Source organism: Zalophus californianus, chromosome 12, assembly GCF_009762305.2.
Source record: "Zalophus californianus isolate mZalCal1 chromosome 12, mZalCal1.pri.v2, whole genome shotgun sequence".
NCBI lineage: Eukaryota > Metazoa > Chordata > Mammalia > Carnivora > Otariidae > Zalophus > Zalophus californianus.
This window is the reverse complement of record NC_045606.1, coordinates 91140285-91164918: the sequence shown is the minus strand read 5'-3', so window position 1 is coordinate 91164918 and position 24634 is coordinate 91140285. Positions and strand designations below refer to the sequence as shown.

At 41.4% G+C, this 24634-nt stretch overlaps 1 protein-coding gene across 4 annotated transcripts in view; it reads left to right on the top strand.

Moving 5' to 3' along the window:
- The window catches only part of SVOPL (SVOP like), a 78674-nt gene that overhangs the window by 51257 nt on the left and 2783 nt on the right, over positions 1-24634 (top strand). For all 4 annotated transcript variants that reach the window (XM_027573829.1, XM_027573830.1, XM_027573828.1 and 1 more), the window contains one exon: positions 7407-7496. In XM_027573829.1, coding sequence (XP_027429630.1) covers positions 7407-7496 — 90 coding nt within the window. The remainder of the gene's footprint in view (positions 1-7406; positions 7497-24634) is intronic.

The following is a 24634-nucleotide window of genomic DNA, read 5'->3' as shown; positions in this document are numbered from 1 at the left end:
TCTCTTGCATGCACCATATTGATGGGTTTTGTTTTTTTATCCAATCTGATACCCCCTGTCATTTGATTGGGGCATTTAACCCATTTACATTCAAAGTAACTATTGAAAGATATGAATTTAGTGCCAATGTATTGCCTGTAAAGTGACTGTTACTGTATTTTGTCTCTATTCCTTTCTGGTCTATGTTACTTTTATGCTCTCTTTGCTTAGAGGACCCCTTTCAATATTTCTTGTATGGCTGGTTTGGTGTTTGCAAATTCTTTCAGTTTTTGTTTGTCTTGGAAGCTTTTTATCTCTCCTCTTATTTTCAGTGACAGGCTAGCTGGATATAGTATTGTTGGCTGCATATTTTTCTCATTTAGTGCTCTGAATATATCATGCCATTCCTTTCTGTCCTGCCAGGTCTCTGTGGATAGGTCTGCTGCCAGTCTAATGTTTCTACCATTGTAGTTACAGACCTCTTGTCCCGAGCTGCTTTCAGGAATTTCTCTTTGTCTCTGAGACTTGTAAGTTTTACTCTTAGATGTTGGGGTGTTGACCTATTTTTATTGATTTTTTTTTTTTTTTTGAGTGGGGTTCTCTGTGCCTCCTGGATTTTGATGCCTGTTTCCTTCCTCAAATTAAGGAAGTTCTCTGCTATAATTTGCTCCAATATACCTTCTGCCCCCCTCTCTCTCTTCCTTCTTCTGGGATCCCAAGTATTCTAATACTGTTTCATCTTATGGTGTCACTTATCTCACGAATTCTGCCCTTGTGATCCAGTAGTTTATCTCTTTTTTCTCAGCTTCTTTATTCTCCATCATTTGGTGTTCTATATCACTAATTCTCTCTTCTGCCTCTTTTATCCTAGCAGTTAGAGGCTCCATTTTTTATTGCACCTCATTAATAGCCTTTTTGATTTCGACTTGGTTAGATTTTAGTTCTTTTATTTCTCCAGAAAGGGATTCTCTAGTATCTTCCATGGTTTTTTCAAGTCCAGCTAGTATCTTTATAATCATCCTTCTGAACTCTAGTTCCAACATCTTATTAATGTACGTATTGATTAGGTCCCTGGCAGTTGGTACTGCCTCTTGGTTTTTTTTTTTTTTTTTTTTTTGAGGTGAGTTTTTCCATCTTGTCATTTTGTCCAGAGGAGAATAGATGAATGAGAGAACAGAATACTAACAGGGTAACATAGACCCCAGAAAAATATACACTAAATAAATCAGAAGAGACCTGAAACCAGGGGGAAAGAAAAAAGAATATGATCAGGCTGGCGAATAGATCAGTGCCACACACTAGATTTTGGGCATGTTTTGGTCTGTTAGAAGAAACTGCCTCACAAAATTTTAAAGAAAAAAAAACTTATATAGGTACAAAAATAAGAGTAACTATGGTGAAGGGATGGAATATGATGGTAAAGATGAAAATTATAAAAGATTTTATGAAAGGAATTGATAAGAAGTTGGTTGAAAAAAGCAGAAAAATTTAAACAAAACAAACCACACACACACACACACACACAAACCACACACACAAAAAAAGGGAGAGAATGTGATCAGGCAGGAGACTAGAACAAGCCATATACCAGAGATTTAGGGTATATTTTGGTCTGTTAGAAGAAACTGTATCCCAAAATTTTAAAGAGAGAAAAACTTATATATATACAAAAAATAGGGTTAACTACAATGAAGGGATAGAATATGACTCTAAAAATGAAAAATCTTTAAGATGTTGGTTGAAAAAGGGAAAAAGAAAAATAAAAAAAATAGAAAAAGAGAAAAAAGAAAATTAAAAAAATTAACTTTGAAAGACTAAAGAATCATGGTAAAAAAAAAAAAAAGCCATGAATTCTATGTGCAGTATTCCCCTAGAGCTGGAGTTCTGCGTTCTCATTGATCGGTAAACTTGGTCTTGGCCGGCTGTTCCTTGCTGATCTTCTGGGGGAGGGGGTGTTGCCGTGGTTCTCAAATGTCTTTGCCGGAGGCAGAATTGCCCCGCCCTTGTCGGTCCGGGCTAAGCAATCAGCTCAGGTTTGCTCTCGGGAGCTTTTGTTCCCTGCAAGCTCTCAGTACAGCTTTGGAGGATGAGAGTGAAAATGGTGGCCTCCCAATCTCTGCCTGGAGGAGCTGAGAACTCGGGGCCCCGCTCCTCAGTGCGCCCCCAGAGAAAAGCAGTCACTCCCGTCTCCCCGGTCTCCGGCCGCACTCCGTGCTCACCCGGCCTGTGACCGAGCGTTTCTATGTCTGGCACCCGACCCCGCGCGGAGTCTCCAAACCCAGCAGATCCCTGCGGTGCGCTCCCGCGCCGCTCCTCCTGGGGGAGGAAGGGGAGTCTCCCCGGCTCTGCCGCTTGTTGGGTCCCTGCTGGAGGAGCAGTGGCCCGACTGGGCCGCGGATCACGGTTTATGGCAACCCCGAGCTGAGAGCTCGCGCCTCGGCTCCGTCTCTGCAGCCGGCTTCCCCGCTCCGATACCTGGGAGCTCTGCTGCACTCAGGCTCCCCCGGTCTTTCTGTGACCCCGAGGGTCCTGAGACCACACTGTCCCGGGAGGGTTCCACCCCCCGCTTAGCCACTGGAGCGACGTCCCTCAGCGGAGCCGACTTCTAAAAGGTCCGATTTTGTGCTCCGCGGCTCTAGCACTTGCCAGAAGCGGCCGCCGGAAGCCCCCTCCCCCGCCGTCTATCCTCCCGAATATCGCCTCGGATTCACTCCTCCGCACGTCCTACCTTCCAGAAAGTGGTCGCTCTTCTGTTCAGAGTTGTTGCTATTCTTTTCTTCAATCTTCTGTTGAGTTCGTAGGTGTTCAGAATGGTTTGATAACTGTCTAGCTGTATTCCTGGGACCAGACGGAATTTAGATCTCCTACTCCTCCTTGTCATTTCAGAAAGAGGCAACTTCATCTGAACCTCATGTGTGTTCCAGCCAAAACCCAGTCCCATGGTCATCCACTTCATGACTCCTTCCCCATGCTTGTTCCTTTGTTTGTAATTGTTTTATATATTTGGGTGCTCCCACTTTGGGGGCATAAATATTTACAATTGTTAGATCTTCTTGTTGGTTAGACTCCTTTATTATGACAGAGTGCCCTTCATCTCTTGTTACAGTCTTTGGCTTAAAATCTAGTTCGGAGGGGAAGACGAACCATGAGAGACTATGGACTCTGAGAAACAAACTGAGGGTTCTAGAGGGGAGCGGGGTGGGGGGATGGGTCAGCCTGGTGATGGGTATTAAGGAGGGCACGTTCTGCGTGGAGCACTGGGTGTTATGCACAAACAATGACTCATAGAACACTACATCAAAAACTAATGTATGGTGATTAACATAACAATAAAAAATTTAAAGAAAAAAAAATCTAGTTTGTCCAACATAAATACTGCTACTCTGACCTTTTTTTGACACTCATTTGCCTGATAAATGTTTCTCCATCCCCTCACTTTCCATCTGCAGGTGTCTTTAGGTCTAAATTATGTCTCTTACAGGCAGCATATAGATGGGTCTTGTTTTTGTATCCATTCTGACACCCTGTCTTTTGATAGGAGCATTTAGTCCATTTACGTCTAGGGTAATTTTTGAAATGTATTTAGTGCCATTTTATGGTTTTGTGGTTGTTTCTGGAGTTTCTCTGTTCCTTTCTTTGTTACTTTTGGTCTCTCCACTCAAAGAGTCCCTTTCAATATTGTTTGCAGGGCTGGTTTAGTGGTCACAAACTTCTTTAGTTTTTGTTTGGGAAACTCTTTCTCTCTCCTTCTATTCTGAATGATAGCCTTGCTGGATAGAGAGTATTCTTGGCTGCAGATTTTTCCCACTCAGCACTTAGAATATATCATGCCACTTTCTTTTGGCTTGCCAAGTTTCTGTTGAGACCTCTGCAGCTAGATTTATGGGTCTTCCCTTGTAAGTTAGGGACTTCTTTTTGTTGCTGCTTTTAGGATTTTTTTCTTGATCACTGTATTTGCAAATTTAGCTACAATATGTCTGGGTGTTGGCCTGCTGTTGATTTTGATGGGCGTTCTCTGTGCCTCCTGGATCTGGATGCCTGTTTCCTTCCCCAGATTCGGGAAGTTTTCAGCTCTTAATTCCTCAAGTAAATTTTCACCCCCTTCTCTTTCCCTTCCTCTTCTGGAATTCCTAGGATGCTGATGTTACTGCATTTGACGGAGTCATGGAGTTTCCTAAGTCTATTCTCATCTATAATTGTTCTTTTTCTCTTTTGTTTGGCTTCATTATTTTCTATTTTATCTTCTGTATCACTCATTCATTCCTCAGCTTCTCCAGCCTTGTTCAGTGCATTCAGTCTGTTTCTATTATCAGTTACTGCATTTTTCATTTCTGACTGATTCTTTAACTCTTTCATCTCTGTGGTAAGGGCCTCCCTGAAGTCTTCCATTCTCTTCTAAAGCCAATGAGTATCCTTAAAATTGTTGCTTCAGATTCTCCATCAGGCATGTTACTTACATGTGTCTCACTTAGATTTGTGGCCCTGAGCTTATCTTGTTGTTTCATTTGGGAGGAATTCCTCCATCTTGACATTTTGTCTAACTCTGTCTTCTTCTGTGTTAGAAGAGCCTGTTAGGTTTCCTACTCCTGAGAGTAATGGCTTTATGAAGAAGGGGTCCTATGGTGTCCAGGGCCTGGCCCTTTAGGTATCTCTGGCATGTGCTGCGTGCACTCTGCTGCTGTGTGCTGGCTTCTCTGTCCTTCAGGCCAGTCGTCTGCAGAGGCTCCTTGCCTGCAGTGGGCAGTGTTTGGTCCTTAGCCAGAATGTGGTGGGTTTTAACTAGGTGTGCTCTGGTCACCTGTCAAATGAGACCTGATGTTATTTCCACAAGAATAGAAGCCTTGAGAACTCTCTGGTCAGGAGATGTGGTGGTGGGGGTGGGGGTTTCCGCTGGTCTTCTGGGGAAGGGTACCAGTGCACTGGGCCTGAGGCATACTCGCCCAAGGAAGGCAGTCCAAGCAGAGTACGGGGGGTGGGGGTGGGGGCTGCATTTGTTTTCATCTCAGGAAACATAGAAGTCTCTTCAGCTTACAGATATGTCCTGTCCAAACCATTAAAGCCGCAGAAAAATACTCTTTTCTCCCCATATAGATAAAAATAGGGAATTGACATATTTGATCTGTGTAATACAGTGTGCTTCTAAAGTTACATTTGAAATATTCAACTTAACATATTTTGGAATAAATTATTTTAAAAGGTCATTTCTAAGTAAATATTTTGATACTTTCTAAAAAAATCAAAAGCGTGTACCTAAAGATGATTGCCTTCTATTATTCCACTCAGAATTGTCAAAACAGGAACAAAAGACTTATTTTCTTAACTATGATATCATTATGTGTCTGAGTCCATTGTTTTCAGTTATATCCAGCAGCTTCATTTTCTGGAAAAAGAAAAACTCTTGAAAAAGGCCACTCCACTCCCAGACCTTCTCTTAAAAATACAGCAGTGTCCACTGAGGCCAGACAGCTTCTTGACTTTTCATTTGACAGATGGTGCTTAACAAAATGTGACCAAGTAAAGAGGCTATGTGCTTTGCTTTAGTGAATAAATTAAAAAGTATTGGTATTATATAGCTTTAAGAGAATTCTTGAGTTTTGAAAAACCATTCTTTCATAAAGCATTCTCCCCATAAATTGTTAAGTACTATTTGCTTATTAAACTTCTGCCAGTTCCTGGAGGGTGTTATGCTGAGCGAAATAAGTCAATCAGGGAAAGACATGTATCATATGACCTCACTGATATGAGGAATCCTTAATCTCAGGAAACAAACTGAGGGTTGCTGGAGTGATGGGGGGTGGGAGGGATGGGGTGGCTGGGTGATAGACATTGGGGAGGGTATGTGCTATGGTGAGCGCTGTGAATTGTGCAAGACTGTTGAATCACAGACCTGTACCTCTGAAACAAATAATGCAATATATGTTAAGAAAAAAAAAATAGCAGGAGGGGAAGAATGAAGGGGAGTAAGTCGGAGGGGGAAACGAACCATGAGAGACGATGGACTCTGAAAAACAAACTGAGGGTTCTAGAGGGGAGGGGGGATGGGTTAGTCTGGTGATGGGTATTAAAGAGGACATGTTCTGTGTGGAGCACTGGGTGTTATGCACAAACAATGAATCATGGAACACTACATCAAAAACTAATGATGTAATGTATGGTGACTAACATAACAATAAAAAATAAAAAAAACCACTTCTGCCAGTTCCTAGAAGAGCTTAGAATTAAGGAAGTACAGATCAATGAAGTCTTGTAATAAGTGTAAGAAAGTTACATCAAGAAAGTAGATTATGGGGGCGCCTGGGTGGCTCAGTCGGTTGGGCCTCTGCCTTCGGCTCAGGTCATGATCCCAGGGGCCTGGGGTCCACGCCCCCATATCTATCTCCCTGTTTAGTGGGGAGCCTGCTTCTCCCTCTCCCTCTGTCCCTCCTCCCTGTTTATGCTCTCTCTCAAAATCTTTTTTAAAAGTAGATTAATGCCATAAAATTCTATTTTTTAAAAATTATGCTCCATACTCAATATGGGGCTTGAATTCAGTATGCTGAGATTGAGTCATGTGCTCTCCTGACTAAGGCAGTCAGGTGCCCCTCTGTCATAAGGTTCAGCAACAAGAATGTCATGAATGATGTTGCATGTACCCGGCATGCTTGTCAATTCTTTTCATTGTGTTAGAAGTTTCACTGAATCATCATTTGGGGAGGATTTTCTTTTTTCTTTTTTAAAAATTTATTAGAGTGTGCGAGCATGAGTGGGAGGGGCAGAGGGAGAGGGAAAATCTTTTTTTTTTTTTAAGATTTTATTTTTTTTGAGAGTGAGAGGGAGAGCATACGTGCACAGAGGGAGAGGGAGAAGCAGACTCTCCACTGACCAGAGAGCCTGACATGGGACTTGATCCCAGGACTGCAAGATCATGACCTGAGGTGGAGACAAGATGCTTAACCAACTGAGCCACCCAGGCGCCCCTCCAGAGAGAGAGTCTTAAGCAGACTCTGCACTGATCTCACGGCCCTGAGATAAAGACCTGAGCCAAAACCAGGAGGCAGATGCTTAACCACCTGAACCACCCAGGTGTCCCTTGGGGAGGATTTTCTTTACTTCTGGTGGGACCACTTTATACATTTATAGATCTGAAATGGAAGGCTTCTCTTTGATTCCAGAGCTTACCTTTTTGAAATTATATTTGGAATATTCAATTAAACATATTTTGGAATTTGGTCATTAAATGATAATTTCTAAGTGTTTATTTTTCTGATACTTAAAAATTCAAAGTTGTGTGCCTGAGAACACAAATGTCCTGTATTTCATATCCTACATACCTGTATAGAGTATCTGGTGTTTGATGTATACCTCCCCCTGGCTGGGGGAGGAAGGGCAGAGGACTTGAGAAAGTAGGAGTCCAAGCTAACCAATGCTTCCTATGTGCCTCCCTCCAGGTCTACCCCACGATGATACGTGCTTTGGGGATGGGGACCGGTGGTTCCCTGTGTCGGATTGGTGCAATGGTGGCACCGTTTACATCCCAGGTACAGCCCAGGAGTGTCTGTCGGGGGATGAGTCCAAAGGAGATGGGAAAAGTGGGGCACTGGGTTCCTTCAAGTTAAGGGTTTAACTGGGGATTTCTGTTTATGTAATGAATTTTCTTGAGGGGTTGTTTTCCCATTGTTTGGTGAATTTGGGCCGGGAGAGAGGCTAAGTAAACATTTCCAGGCTTATAGTTGGTCAATAGCATGTATTTCATTGCATGTAGGGTTTGGATTTTGTTGGGCATTTTTGCAGTAAAATGGAAAAGAAAGGGAGGACGTGAGGAGCTTGAGCAGTTGAATGAGAATGGGTTTGAGCCCTGATCCTGTCCAGGGGTAAAATTGAGAAACAGAGCACGGAAGTGCAGGGAAGGTGAGTCTAGGGCTAGGGCAAACCAGGTATGGGCTGGGGTAAAAGCCAGGGGTGGCCTGGACTCATGGATGGACCCTTGTTTCTGGAGGGAAACAGAGGCAGATATGGTGACCAACGTGGTCATGTTTCCTCAGAGGGGCTGAGCCCTGTCTGCACTGGTCCTTCTCTTTTTGGGCACAGAAATGGAAATCCACCTGAGCTGGCTGCAGTAAAAAGATGGAGTGAGCCTAGGCTCTGGGAGGGTCCGAGCAGTGGAGGTGATAGGGACCCAGGCCCTTTCTTCCTGTCTGTCTGGGTCCGTGGTACTCCTTCACCTTTCTGAGCATTCAGGCTTTCCTCTCCTCTCCCTGCAGACCAGTGTGCTATGCTTCTCTGTGTATTTGGACATCCCAGGAATCCCAAACGTGGATCCTTAGATCCAGCCACCAGAAGACATGGATGCACTCTCTCTGCATCCCTGAAAAGGGACTCTCACTAGCCAGGTCTGGTCGGATGTTCATACTTGAGCTCAATCATTTGTGGCCAGGAGTCAAGGTTATCTTATACGTGCAGCTGGGAAAATGCAGTTTTCAAAGGAAAGGGGTTGTTGTGGGCCGAGCAGACTGTCAGGTGTATTTCCTATAATTTAACACATTTTGCTACCACTAGACGGTTATTCATTTGTTTTTAACTATTTCTGGAGTGTTTCCCACTCATCTTAAGGAAAAATGAGGGCAGCTTTTGTTTAGTGGTTTTCAAAGTTTTTTTTTACCCTGCTTTCACCATTTTCAGAAAAAAAAAGCATAGTGGTAAAAGACAGAAGTAAAATACTAATCCTGTTTCTGGATGATCTTATTTTCTGATCTTTAAGTAGAAATTGTATCTCTCTCTCAACCGCTTGAAACCTGTCTTTTGGGTATTCGAGGGTATTTACCCTAGAAGCCACACAGCTTTTGGTGGCTTTGTGGATCAGGAAAGATCACCAACTGGGTCCAGGTCTTCTGGGGCCATAGGCTCTGATCTGCTTAGCATCCTGCAGCCAGTTAAATCACTCTTCTCTGTGTCCCCCTCATTTGTAAAATAAAGGTCAATAATAGCATTCACCACATAGGTTTGTTTTGAGTATTAATACATGGAAAGATTAATACATGGAAAGCACTTAGCCCAACATTTGACACATAGTAAACACTCAATAAATGTTCCCTAATAGCAATGATCACTAATAATGAAGGCCAAATGCTAAATATTCAAATAAATATTTCTCAATAACAAAATACTTCTAAGTCTAGTATTTTGATCACGGTGCAATTGGGATGTTTTGCTTTCTTAACAAATTTGGAATGGGCGGTCAGAATCCAAGATCTGTTCACTCCTAGGATATTTGCTTGGGTTTGGGGTGGGGTGAGCTGCTCCAAGCAGATAGTCTGCCTTGGCGTCATTCTCGGGAGCTGATAATCTGTCCGCCTTCCTTTGGACGTGGTTCTCAAATTTGAGCGCATATCAGAATTACAGGGCGTAATTGGATAACAAGATTGCTGGATTCCACCCAGAGACTGATGCTGCGTATGGGACCACCAGTGTAGTTCTAACAAGTACTCCGAACGAACCTGCTGAGATTGGCCTGTGGACTGCGTTCTGGGAGGCCAGGCCATCCACAGGGAAAATACCAACTGGGAGATAAGCTTTACTTTCACTTAATGCTTCCTCTTCCTCCTCCCCTTCCTCCCCTCCTCTTTTTGCCCTGCATTTAGGAACCTCTTATAATGACCCATTCAACAAGTTGACTTCAAAGTACTTGTCTGCAAATTCTACATACAGTTTGGCAGTTAAAACACACACACACACACACACACACACACACAAAGACTCAACTAGCTACAATCTCTATCTGATAGAATAGAATTAAGAGTTCTTTTATTCCAATTCAACGTTCAGTCACCATTTATTGCCCACTTACTCTGTCCGTGGATTCAGTTCCATTTATTGGTAGCTGTAAAGAAGCCAGACGAGGTTCCAGTGGTGGGTCGGAGCTGGTCTGCACTGGCTTGTGCAAGCGAACTGTTAAGTTTTCAAGCAATTTTGCGGGCTGGTTGATGTCACATCAGATCTTGAAATTACCCATGGTGGTAGTATTTGTACCGTGGACATCAGCAAATGGTAGCAGAAGACTTTCGGGGGAAGGCTGTTGTTTAAGCATTTGGCAACACAGCAACACAAGATTCTCGCTCTCAAGAGACTGACGTTCAAGTTGGAAATTTACCAATATGCAAATAAGGTAATTTCAAATTATATAAGTGCTTCGGAGGTAATATGATAGTGAAACAAAGTGGTGACAGGTCTTTTTAGGCAAAACCTCTCCGGCAAGGTGACATTGGAGTCGAAACCTGAAATAGGAGAAGTTGACAACTGACAAAGAGAAATCGCGTTTCAAGTAGGATGCCTGCTGGTACAGGGGCCTGGAGATGCCACAGAGATATGTATGTTCCAGGAACAGAAACTAGCCATGATGAGCAGAACAGAGACACGTGCAGGGAGAGAAAGTGCTTTATAGGCATCGTGAGGACTTGGGAGTTTTTCCTGAGGAGGAGTGGGAAATAATGTAAGGGTTTTAAGCAGGTAAGTGACACGATCAGTTTTGCATTTTGAAAAGAGCACTCTGGTTTCTGTATAGTGAATTGTGGGGGTGGGTAGGGCCAGGGCAGAACAAGCTTATGGTAAGGCTTTAATCTCACGTTGCCATGTTCTCCGGTGAAAAGAGATTTTAGAATTCTGGAAAATGTTTCTCTTAGAAAGATGAAGGAAGAAACTACGTAAAAAAATTTACATTTCTGCCCAGAAAAAAAAAATCTACCATAATTAAGGCTGAAAGCCAAAATTTATCTTTCAGGGCTCTCAAAAAGCCTGAATTGCCTTGTCCCAGCTAAGCAGTGATTTTGTTGTCCTGTCAAATAACCTGACTGGCTACATGGAAACCCAATGAATCAATGCATAAGATTGTATACAGCACTTCACAAGTTAATGGGAATGAAAAAATATGCATTTTATATTTTCATAAGTGATTTCTAATAAGCAATACTTTTTAAAAAGATTTTATTTGAGTGAGAGAGCATAAGTGGGGGGCTGGGGGAGGGGGGCAGAGAAGCAGACTCCCTGCGGAGCAGGGAGCCAGAAGGGGGGCTCGATCCCAGGACCCCAGCATCATGACCTGAGCCAAAGGCAGATGCTTAACTGACTGAGCCACCCAGGCGCCCCACTAATAAGCATTACACTTACTGAGAAAACGTACGTGTATATTGTCAAAGATAAACAAAGCTAGACACTAGTTCGAGGGGCAAGGACGTATTTTGGTCAGTAATAACTATTGCAATAGGGAAAAAGAGCCTAGGGCAAACTGAATCCAAATTTTGTTTGCACAGAGGGTGATGCGTTTTACAGGGAGAATGTGAGGGTGGGATAGTAGACTAAGGGAAGTGAAAAATTGCAAAAAGTGGAAAGGAGGGGTTTGGCCCAGGTGAAACCCAGACAAAGGTCCTATCTCCAGGTGTTGACTGGAACAAACAGTAAATTTGGGGGGCAGACTTGAGTTTCTCATGTAGACACATGAAGGGGAACGGAGGGTCATCCTGGGGATGTGGCCTTCAGCTGTTGGAAACTGGGCTAGTGTTTGTTCTGGTCTTTTATAGACCAAGGTTGGGGCCCGGGTGAGAAGAGGCTTAGAGCAGTCTGGCTAGAGTTTGGTCAAGGAGAGGGTTTTTGTCAGTGTTCTGTGGGTCATAAATAGGCTTGTGTTTATTTGTATTTTCAATGGCTTGATTTCCATGTGATTTTTTTTCTTCTACACCAAAACACAGAAAATTACAAGTTTGAGTTAAAATTTCACTACCTCATATTTTATCTGAGATAACAAAAATTTATTTTTATTTTTTTTATTTTTAAGTTTTTTTAAGAGAGTGCAAGGTGGGAGAGGGGCAGAGAGTGAGAGAGAAGCAGACTCCTGCTGAGTGTGGAGCCTGATGTGGGACTCAATCTCACGACCCTGAGATCATGACCTGAGCCGAAATCAAGAGTTGGACTCTTAACTAACTGAGCCACCTGGGAACCTCACAAATACAAATATTTTAATGAAGTTCTTTCACTCTAACTGTATGTATGTATGAATGAACAGGTGTATGTACATGTATATACATTGTACCTAAATATCACAATTCATATACTTTTTAAAATTGAGATATAAATGACATGTAACATGCTAGTTTCAGGTGTACAACATAATGATTGGGTATATGTATATATTATGAAATGATCACCACCATAAGTGTAGTTCACATCCATCACACATTTTTCTTGTGATGAGAATTAAGATTTATTCTCTCAGCTACTTTTGAATATACAATATGGTATTATAGTCCCCACACTGTACATTATATCCCCGGGAATTATTTTATAACTGGAAGTTTGTATCTTTTGACGCTCTTTACCCATTTTGCACAACCCCCCCCCCCCCCCCCCCCCCCCCCAGACCTCCTGCTTTTGGCAACCAGCAATCTGTTCTCCGTATCTGTGAGTTTGGGTTTTTTTTTTTTTTTTTTTCCCCAGATTCCACACATAAGTGACATCATATGGTAGTTGTCTTTTTCTGTCTGCTTATTTCACTTAACATAATACCCTCAGGGTCCATCCATGCTGTTGCAAGTGCCAGGATTTCTTCTTTTCTTTGGCTGAACAATATTCCATTGTATGTGTATACCATATTCTTTCTATCCATTCATCCATCAATGGACATATGTTGTTTCCATGTCTTGGCTATTGTAAATAATGCTTTAATATATGTGGGAGTATGTATTTTTCTTCAAATTTGTGTTTTCAGTTCTTTTAGATAAATACCCAGAAGTGGAATTGCTGGATCACAGCATAGTTCTATTTTTCACGTTCTGTACTGGTTTTTATAGTGGCTATCCCAATTTATTCCCACCAACAGTAAACAAGTGTTCTGTTTTCTGTATATCTTTACCAACCCCTCATTACTTGTCTTTTTTTAAAAAATTTATTTGAGACCGAGCTTGAGCACAAGGGGGAGAGGGGCAGAGAGAGAGAGGGAGAAGCAGACTCCCCGCTGAGCAGGGAGCCCCACGAGGGGCTCGATCCCAGGACCCTGGGATCATGACCTGAGCCGAAGGCAGATGCTTAACCAGCTGAGCCACCCAGGCACCCTTTGTCTATTTCTTCATGATTCAGTCTTAGTAGATTGTATGTTTCTAGGAATTTATCCATTTCTTCTAGGTTGTCCAAGTTGTTGGCATATAATTGTTCATAGTAGTCTCTTACGATCCTTCATATTTCTGTGGTATCAATTGTAACATTTCCTCCCCCCCCCCCCCCAAGGTTTTATTTATTTCCTTGACAGTGAGAGAGCACAAGCAGGGGGAGTGGCAGAGGGAGAGGGAGAAGCAGGCTCCATGTTCAGCAGGGAGCCTGACGTAGGGCTCCATACCAGGACCCTGGGATCATGACCTGAGCTGAAGGCAGACGCTTAACTGACTGAGCCACCCAGGCGCCCCCCTCCCCTTTTCTTTAAGATTTTGTTTATAACATTTCCTCTTTCATTTCTGATTTAATTTGAATCCTCTCTCTTCTTTTCTTGGTGAGTCTAGCTAAAGGTTTGTCAGTTTAAAAAAAAATAGCTCTTAGTTTCATTGATTTTTTTCTATTGTCTTTTTAGTCTCTATTTCATTTATTTACACTTTGATCTTTGTTATTTCCTTCCTTCTACTAACTTCAGCCTTGGTTCATTCTTTTTTCTAGTTCCGTGAGGTATAAAGTTAAGTTTTTTAGTTGAGACTTTTCTTGTTTCTTGATGTAGGCATTTATCACTATTAACTTCCTTCTTAGAATTACTTTTGCTATATCCATAAATTTTGCTATGTTGTATTTCCATTTTCATTTGTCTCAGGGTATTTTTTGATTTCTCCTTTGATTTGTTCTTTGACCCGTTGGCTGTTCAGTAGCATGTTGTTTAATCTCAACATACCTGTAAATTTTCCAATTTCCTTCTTTTTTTTAAGATTTTATTTATTTATTCATGAGAGAGAGAGAGAGAGAGAGAGAGAGAGAAGCAGAGGGAGAAGCAGGCTCCAAAGGAGCAGGGAGCCCGATGCGGGACTCGATCCCAGGACCCTGGGATCATGACCTGAGCCGAAGGCAGACGCTTAACCATCTGAGCCACCCAGGTGCCCTTTCCAATTTCCTTCTTATAACTGACTTCTAGTTTCGTACTATTTGGGTTGGAAAAGGTGCTTGATAGGATTTCAGTTTTCTTAAATTTATTAAGGCTTGTTTTGTGGCTTATCACATTATCTATCCTGGAGAATATTCCATGTATGCTTGAGAAAAATGTGTATTCTGTTGCTTTTGGATGGCATCTTCTGTATATATGTTAAGTTCTTCTGGTCTAAGGTGTCATTTAAGGCCAGTATTTCCTTATTGATTTTTCTGTCTGGACAACCTATCATTGAAAGTGGGATATTAAAGTCTCTTAACTATTATTGCTGTCTGTTTTGTCTTTGATCTGTTAATACTTGCTTTGTATATTTAGGTGCTCCTGTGGTGAGTGTGTAAATATTTACACATGTTATATCCTTTTGTTGGATTGATCCCTTTATCATTATGTAATTATGTCTCTTTGTCTCTTATAGTCTTTGTCTTAAAGTCTATTTTGTCTGATAAAATATAGGTACCACAGCTTTCTATTTTCATGGAGTATCTTTTTCCATCCCTTCACTTTGAGTCTATGTGTGTCTTTACATCTGAAATAAGTCTCTTGTAGAGAACATACAGAGGGGTCTTATTTTCTTATCCATGCATTTAAAGTGATGACTGATATGTATGTACTTACTAGCATTTCATTCATTATTTTCTGGCTTTGTTCCTTCTTATTCTCTTGCTTTTGTGATTTGATCATTATCTGTAGCGGTAGGCTTGGATTCCTTATCTTGTGTACCTACTCTAGGTTATTGCTTTGTGACTTGTGAGGCTTATGTAAGACTTCTTACAGATATAACAGAAAGTTAGTAGAAGGAGGGAAATAACAAAGATCAAAGTGGAAATAAATGAAATAGAGACTAAAAAGACAATAGAAAAGATCAATGAAACTAAGAGTTTAAGTTGATAATAATTTAAATTTGAACTCATTCATAGGCTATACGTTTTTTACTCCCCTCCACATTCTGTTTTTGATGTCACAGTTAACAACTTTTTGTCTCGAGTATCCATTAACAGATTGTTGTAGTTGCTTTTACTACTTTTAGAGTGGGGCAGAGGGAGAGGGTGAAGCTGGTGTCTGCTGGTCTCCATCTCTGGAGAGCATTGTAGTCAGCCCCTAAATGTTGGTTGAAGGTGAAGCCTGCCCCTCAGGCCACAGCTTGAAGATAAATGCAGAGGCCTCTGGGGCTGTGTTTCCGTTTGCTGTGCGCGCTGTACTCTGGGTGACGGCACCTCTGCCTCAGACAGCCAGTTTAGAACTCTTTCTGTTGGTTGGGGTCCTATGAGACCCGTGAACATAAGTTCTGTTGGCCACCAGAACCAGGTGATCCAGGGGTGCCCCTGGCTGGCAGCCACCAAAACTGGGGCAGACATATGTTTAAGCTCTTTTCCTGGAGATACTGGTGACCTGGAGTGAGCCAGGGGGAGAGGGAGAAGATAGCACCCACCCCCTAAAGTATCTGGAGAGGAATACAGTTGGCCGCTTGATGTCTAGTATTGAGTTAGGAACCTACCTTCAGGCTGAAGCTATGAAGATAAGCTAATAGCCCCCCTTTTCAGAAAGATGGAGTTTCAGTCTGCTAGCTCTCCACTGCTATGTCCTGCAGTGTAGCTGGTTAAGAATTCTTTGTTGGTTACAGTCCTGTGAAATGTCAGCTCTGCTAGCTGTCACATCCAGGTGATCAGGAGGTGTCCCCTGGGCATGAGCCACAAAAACTAGGGCACCAGATATGTGCACAAGTTCCTTCCTTGGAGATACCAGATGTCTGGAGCAAGGCTAAGGGAGAGTGTAAAGTTGGTACCTGCTGGTCTCAATCTTTGGAGAGTATTTCAGTAGATTCCTAGCTGTGTGTTCAAGTAGATGCTTGCTTGCCTATCAGGGTGATGCTTTACGATAAGCAAATAGGCCTCTTTCATAAAAAGACTGCATGTGTTTCACTGGGCTGCCTCTGCACTGGGCCCTGGCTGGGGAGAGGGGGTGTATAGGGGGTTAGGGGTGTAGCGGTTGGCCAGGTGAGTTCATGTGAGCCCTTGAAGAGTGGTTTCTCAGTTTTCTGTGGCTGTGGGGATTTCATGGATACGAACCCATTGGCTTTCAAAGCTAGATGTTATGGGGGCTCATCTCTCAGGTGCATGTCTTAGAAGTTGGGGTGTCACATGTGGGATTCAAACCCATAGCTCCTCAGGGAGAAGCTTGGAGTTCTAAGCTCCTTCCTGATTGTGATGGATACACCGGGAGTGGGGTTTAGGGCAAGATTGTGTCTCAGCCTCTCTTACTTTTTTGATGTGGGTTTTTTTCTTGTTTGCCCTATCTGTAGGAGTTGCTCAGCTAGTTTATGGATTTCTTTCGGGGGAAATTACTTCATATATACCTGTAGATTTGGTCTATCCATGAAAGGAGGTGAGCTTAGGATCCTCCTATGTTGCCATCGTGAAGAGAAACTTTCATATACTTTTTATAGCCTGCTTTTTGCATGCAGTAATATGTTGCAGACATTTTTCATATCAATAAAAAGTCAACCCCTGTATTCATGTTGAAAAATATATCCTCTTTTGTATACTCCAAAAGTAACTTTTCAGTTACTTTATCATTTCTGTATTGTTAAATGTCTAGACTTCTTGATATTTTTCTAACACAAATAACAGTAATGAGCATCCTTTACGATAAATTCCTAAAAATTGTAGGTAGGTCAAGGGGTCTGCTCATTTTCCATTTTGATACATTGTGCTAACATTCTCTTTGGGAAGGTTGTACAAGTGAGGAAGGTCCTGCTGCTTCACATATTTGTCAACCGGTTTTGTTAGTCTTTGTTGTATTTGCAAATCTCACTGGCAATAAATGATATCTTTTTGTCATTGTAATTAGTCTTTCTTTGGTGAGTAATGAGACTGAATGTTCTTTTCACATTTTAATTGGGTATTTTATCTTTTTTTAGCTTGCCTGTTCAGGGTCCTTCCCATTTTTCAATTCAGTCTTTAAAACATGGATTTGTGAGAATCCTTCCTATGTATAAAGGATTTCAACCATTTTTTCTGACATATTGCAAATACTCCCCCCAATTTTCCATTTGTCTTTCATTCTTGTTTCTGTTCTCCTTGCTTTGTACAGAAAATGTAAGTTCATAGACCCTCATGTTTATCAATGTTTTCTTTACAACTTCTGTGGTCTGTGATTAGGATTATGAAAATATACCTCTCTCTTCCAGTCGTTTGTGGCCTTCTCTTTTTTGGGGGAGAGGATATATAAGCATTTTATTGAAGTATAACACATAAAAGCATACAAATCCTAAGTGTACAACTTAATCAGCCTTCACGAAGTGAATGCATCCCAGATTCTGACCCAGAAACTCCTGACCTGTCCTCTTCTAGGCCAGTGGGATACTGCAGTAGAAGAAGGCCCAGTGTGATTTCCTAATTGGTGGGCCAGTGGTCCCTACACACTTAATAACCCATTTTTTATTCCTGGGTTAGAAATGTCTGTTTGCTTACATTTCCACAATTACTTGGTCTATTTCTAGCCTCGCTATTTTAGTCCATTGATCTGTCTGGTTTCGTCATTGTCATATTCTTCTCCTTAGTTGAATGATATTTATAGTACATTTTCAAAACTGGCTGCCTAAGCCCCACCTCATTGTTCTTTTCTCAGATAAGCCTCAGAGCCTCCCCTCTCTGCCCAAATCCTATTAAGATTTTAATTATTAATTCATTAAATGTATCTGTTAATTTAGGAAAAAGTGACTTTCTTCCTAAGAGCAGAGTTTGTCTCCAGTTTTTCAATGTTTGTTCTATGCTCCTTGCTGACATTTTACTGTTTTCTTCTAAGAGATTCTGATTATCTTGTTAAGTTTATTCTTAGGCATTTTAAGGCTCTTTATTGTTGTTGTGAATAGATTGTTTTCTTTCATTATAAATTCTAGTCTCACAGTTTGAGTGAGTTGTATTTGGAAAGGCTAGTGAGTGTCGAACTCAATCCTAATGGTTTTTCATCTGAGCCTTTTGAATTTTTCAGGTTTATAATCACATCTGTCTTGTGATTTCAACCCGACCTTTCCAGTCAACATTTTAGAATCTGGTTTTTTTATTATGTTAATCACCATTCATTACATCATAGTTTTTGATGTAGTGTTCCATGATTCATTGTTTGTGCATAACACCCAGTGCTCCACGCAGAACATGCCCTCTTTAATACCCATCACCAGGCTAACCCATCCCCCCACCCCCCTCCCCTCTAGAACCCTCAGTTTGTTTTTCAGAGTCCATCGTCTTTCATGGTTCGCCTCCCACTCCGATTTCCCCTCCTGCTATCTTTTTTTTTCTTAACATATATTGCATTATTTGTTTCAGAGGTACAGATCTGTGATTCAACAGTCTTGCACAATTCACAGTGCTTAGCACATACCCTCCCCAATGTCTCACCCAGCCACCCCATCCCTCCCACCCCACCCCCACTCCAGCAACCCTTAGTTTGTTTCCTGAGATTAAGAATTCCTCATATCAGTGAGGTCATATGATACATGTCTTTCTCTGATTGACTTATTTCACGCAGCACAACCCCCTCCAGCTCCATCCATGTTGTTGCAAATGGCAAGATCTCATTCCTTTTGATGGCTGCATAATATTCCATTGTATATATATACCACCTCTTCTCTATCCATTCATCTGTTGATGTACATCTTGGCTCTTTCCACAGTTTGGCTATTGTGGACATTGCTGCTATAAACATCGGGGTGCACGTACCCCTTCGGATCCCTACATTTGTATCTTTGGGGTAAATACCCAGTAGTGTAATTGCTGGGTTGTAGGGTAGCTCTATTTTCAACTTTTTGAGGAACCTCCATACTGTTTTCCAGAGTGGCTGCGCCAGCTTGCATTCCCACCAACAGCGTAGGAGGGGTCGCCTTTCTCTGCATCCCTGCCAACATCTGTCTTTTCTTGTCCAGTCAACATTTTAATGTGTTTAAGATTCCATAGCTTACAAGTGGTAAACTCACCCCCATTGACTTTCCTTCCTCTTCTTCCCAGCCCAACTACTTAACTGGCTTCCTTCCCCTCACTGTCTTCACTTCCTCCCCGCGCTGACTCCCCCACCCCAAACTCAGCTGCAGCCCTCCCTACTCTACCAAAATGATTGATACCATCTCTGATGACTTCGATGCCTCTACATCTAAACCTTGTTTTAATCTCCCATGTCGACCTCTCCCTTACTGTAAGGACTGATGGTCATGTCCTCACTTTCTGTCACCTTCTTGGGGCATCCAACACCTGGCATACTTGTGGGTTTCCTCCTGCATCTCTGGCTGTTCCTTCCCCATCTCCTTGTGGTTTATCTTCCTCTTCTATTCTTTTCTTGTTGGGGATTCTTAGTGCTCAATTTTAGACCCTCATTTTTTTATATGTTAGTCTCCATGTAGGTGATTTTGCCCATTTTTTATGATTTTAATTATCAATCATATGCTCATGATTCCCAACTTAGTATCTCTGGACTAGGCCTTACTTAGCTCCAGATTCATGTATCTAGTTGCCTCCTTGGCATTTCCACTTGAATGTCTCAAAATCATCTTAAATTAAGCATGTTCAGTGTCATACTCAGGATATCTTTCCCCAAACGCATTCCTCTTCCAGTCCCCATCAGTGAATGGCATCACTGTCCAACCTGGGGTTGTCCTTCTCCACTCTCTTCTCCCTCCCCATCCTATTCAATCCCCAGTGACGCAGATCTAACCTCCTAGTGTAGGTCCTGTATCATTCACCTCTCCTCCTTTCTCACCACTGACACCACTCTGGTTCAAATCACCCTAGCCTCTCACTGGGCTGCCAAGAGAACATCCTGATGACTTTCCTTCTGCAAGCTCTTATTCTCCTTCAACTTCTCCCTGTATCCATGCAGATCTATGTTGTTCTTGTGCTTATAATTCTTTTGTTGTCTTGCCATTGCCCTTCTTTGTAGGTGAAGACCCAAATCCTCAACTTGGTTTATAGGGCTCCACCAATGAGGCTCCCACCTTGTGCTCCTACCTGTTTACTTAGCTGTAAACAGTTTGGTTCTTGTAGTTGATTACCCAGTTACCACCTTCTGGGATTCTCTCACTTGCTATTCCTTTGGACTGGAAACCCTCTCCTCTTCCACCCTGTCTCCATCTCCAGTTAGTTATGATTAATTCTCTGCTCAGGGAAGTCCTCCTGAGGCCTTAAACTGAGTCTGGTCTTCCTGCTGTGAGCTCTTGTGCCACCTTGAAATTTTCCTTCATATTGATTATCAGATTGTAATTGCTGATTTGTTTGCCAGACTATTAAAAAAAATTTTTTTTAAGATTTTATTTGACAGAGATGGAGAGCACAAGTAGGCAGAGTGGCAGGCAGAGGGAGAGGGAGAAGCAGACTCCCTGCTGAGCAGGGAGCCCGACGTGGGACTCGATCCCAGGACCTTGGGATCATGACCTGAGTTGAAGGCAGACGCTTGACCAACTGAGCCACCCAGGTGCCCCCAGGTTATTTAAAATCGATCTCTTCCAGTACTTGAAGCCCTGTGAGGACAAGGCTATGGGCATGTTTTGCTCATTTTTGTATTTCTCCTCCTCCAGTGCCTGGCATATAGTGGGCATCGAAACATTTTGTGAAAATTTTTTTTTTTTCCTGGAGAGAAAATGAATTTTTTGTTTTTGTTTAAGTAATCTCTACACCCAATGTGGGGCTTGAACTCCTGATCCCTAGATCAAGAGTCACATACTCCTTTGAGCCAGCTAGGCACCCCTGAATTTATCTTTTATCTTGATTTTGTATCCAACTATTTTACTGAAATAGCTTGAGTCAGTTTGAGTCCTTGGAAAAGCAGATGCTAACAACTGCACATGCAAGAGATTAGGGTAAATGAGAGAGGGAGCAGGAGTGGGCAGGGGAAGACTCCCAGCCACGGTGCCAGTGACAGCAGTGAGGGTCCCGTTAGCCAGAGTGTTTTACTTTGTTAGTGAACCACTAGGTTTTATCTACCAGTATTTTATTTATAATTTTTGAATCAACACTCACATGTGAGAGGGCAGTTGGATTTTTGTATTTTATTTTTTGTTAGGTTTCACAGTCACTGTCATCCTGGTTTCATAAAAAAAGAAATTGGAAGCTTTTCTTTCCCTGGATCCTTCCTTGGAGAGTCAAAAGAACTCATCTGTGAAAGTGAATCCTGGCACTTTTGAGGATGCACTTTTTGGCCACTGTGTATTTCTGGTGTTTTGGTTCTCCTGGTTTTTTTTTTATCTTCTCTTGAGTAAATGTCAGGAAACATTTTAATTGAATATTTATGCAAATTTATTAACAAAGAACTCTGGGGACTATTCTCTATGGTTTTTTTTTTTTCATCTGTGTTAGTGATTATGTCCTCTTTTACATTTTTAATTCCATACATTTATATGCACTATAATTCATAATTTATCAAGTCAATTTGTTTCTGATTTGCAATTTCGGCTTGTTTTTATTTTTTACACTAGTTTCTCAGGTACTTCTTGAGTTGGAAGTATAGTTTGGGGTTTTTCCTTTTTATTAACAACGCTTATTTTTAGATATATGTATTTTTAAAGATCTTATTTGAGAGAGAGAAAGGGAGCATAAGCAGGGGGAGGGGCAACGGGAGAGGGAGAAGCGGACTCCCCGCTGAGTGGGGAGCCCACTTTGGGACTCGATCCCAGGACTCTGGGATCATGACTTGAGCCAAAGGGAGATGATTAACTGACTGAGCCACCCAGATGCCCCTAGATATTTTTCCACATATCAAAATATGCTTGTTATATAATTCCAAATATAGAAATGTGTAACTGCAAAAGTGAAAATTCTCTATCACCAGAACTAACCACTGTATGTCTTAATAGCTTGGGGCATATTCTTCCAGATTGTTTTCTATGCATGTATTTGTCTTTCTGGGTGTGTATGTACCAGTAATATTTGTGTGTATTCTATAGATGCATGTATATATGTAGGTACACATACTTCCATGAATATGTACATTATCTATCTACATCTATCTGTATTCATGTTATAGTCACCTGTGGAGAAAGATGGAATGCCCCCCATATTCTCATCATTAGGACTGGTGATGTATACACACAACAGGGTATGAAAAGGTTTTTTCTTTTTTAAATTACATAGTTGAGGTCCCTGGGAGAGCAGGACAGCCCTCTCAAGCACTCCTAATTGACCTCGAGAGGGCAAGGTAAGGAGACTGGCTGGGGTTTTTATTGTGGCTGGGGTGAGGGTTCCCACACTAGGGCAGCAGCTTGTGTGGTTTGGATCTTTTGTTGGCACCCAGGCTCTCTTACCAGTTCAGAGGTTGGGGCAGAAGAAGAGGAGGGAAGGGTGAGGCTTAAGGGCTGGCAGCAGTCATCAGATGGAGTCTGACTCTTCTTTACACTATTTATGTCTATCTGTGTGAGTATACATGTAGCTAGGCCCATGTATAAACACACACAAACTGTCCATCTACCCACACATACCTACATGTTGCAACTGTCTTCACATTAATAATTTTTTTATGTTAGTAAATGTAGATTAACCTCATTCTTTCAAGTTAAGTGCATGGATTTCCATTGCATGGATGTGCCATAATTAGCTGTTATTTGGTGGATGAATTAATCATTTGTGTTCTTTCTGCTTTTACAAACAATGGGACAGTGACCATCATGCACACTACACCTTTGTATACGGGCAACTATATCTGCCATTCAATAGCACTGAACTCTTATGTTACAGATACTGTACAAATCAAGGTCCCACATTTTTTGAAGTTACATTCTAATGGAGAATGGATGAGGGACAAGAGACAAATGGTTTACTAATGTTAGTATAATTAATGCTATGTAAACATAGAAAACAGAAAGGAGATAGTGATGGGGTGGTCTGCTAGCTAGTGTGGTTAGGGAGCCCCTCCTCACCCCCTTCCCCCCTGCAGTAGGGCAGAGAGCTGTGGGAATGACTATGGAATATGTATGAGTGAAAAAGCATGATTTTGTAGAAAAAGTCTGTTGGATAATTAAGTCGAATGTGTATGTACCTTAAATTATGATGGATCTTGTCAAATTTTCTCTAAAATATGCATTCCTTGATATAACATATTAACACACTTTTTTTTTTAAAGATTTATTCATTCATTTTTAGAGGGAGTGAGTAAGCATGAGGGGAGGGGCAGAGGCAGAGGGAAAGGTGGAGAAACCCAAGCAGACTCTGTGCCGAGTGTGGAGCCTGACGTGGGGCACAGAACCCCATGTGGGTCTCAATCCCACGACCCTGAGATGGTGGACCTGAGCTGAAACCTTAGGGTTGGGCACTTTAACTGACTGCACTCCCAGGCACCCATATTCTTAAGCAAGCATTGTGTTCTTTCCTTCCTCATCAAAAAGGATGGTAACCTTTTATTTTTTTATCTTTTTCAATATGGTAGACAATAAATTATATCTTAATTTGTGCTTTGTTCATTATTAGTAAAGCTGAACATCTTTCATATGTTTATTATACATTTGTATTATTTTTTTTTGGCAAATTGCTTATTGATGTGATTAGCAACTCTCTTACAGGCCATTAGCCATTATTATACTAGATATTTTTTCAATGTTTGTGGTTTGTCTTTTGATTTTAGTATCAAATTTTTTGGCATCCAAAATTTAAAATTATGTCCTCAAATTACCATTTTCACTTAAGTGTTTTATGTCATGCTTACTGGCCTGCATCATTCATGCATCCATTATTTCTAAAAATAAGACACTGCGAGTTCAAAGGCTTTTAGAAAACATTAAATTCTTTGATCATTTCACAAATTGTTTATGCTTAAGGCCTGAGGTAAGAATTCAGCTTTAAAAGCAACAAAACAATGCCTAGCAGGTTGTCCCCAGGCCATTAATCATCCTTTTGTCTGGCTCCTCTCAATCGATTTACCATGCCGCTATTATAATAAGCCCAATTTTCATACTTAGATCTATTTTGTGATGCATTGTTTTACTGATCTATTTTGGCACCAGCATCACACTGCTAATGATTAGAACTTTATTGCCACTTAGGCTAATAACTTCCCTCAGATTCTCTCACCTGCACACGTTTCCAGAAATTCCCTGATTTTTCTTATATGTTCATTCTTCCAAATTAACCTTAGAATCAATTTCCCCAAAATCGACTCAAAAAATCCTATGGGGATTTTTTCTCCTACTGGGATTTTGATTGAGAATCCATTAGAATTACAGATTATTTTGAGAAGTATACTTTCACAGTACATTTTTCTAAGAACTAAATAGACTTAGTCAATTTTACATATTATAATGTTCTTCATATACATCTTATACCTTTCTTGTTTATTCCTACGTATTTTATTTTTGTCCCTATCAGCTCTTTCCCACACATTTAATATTCTGTATTTTCATTTTTCATGAGATTTTGACCCCGGGATTTAGAAGTACATGGAGATGTTGCTGTTATGTTATTTCTAGCTTGATACTTTAAAAAAGTCAGAACACGTTCTAGGATTTTAAATATATATATTTTTAAAGATTTAAGTAATCTC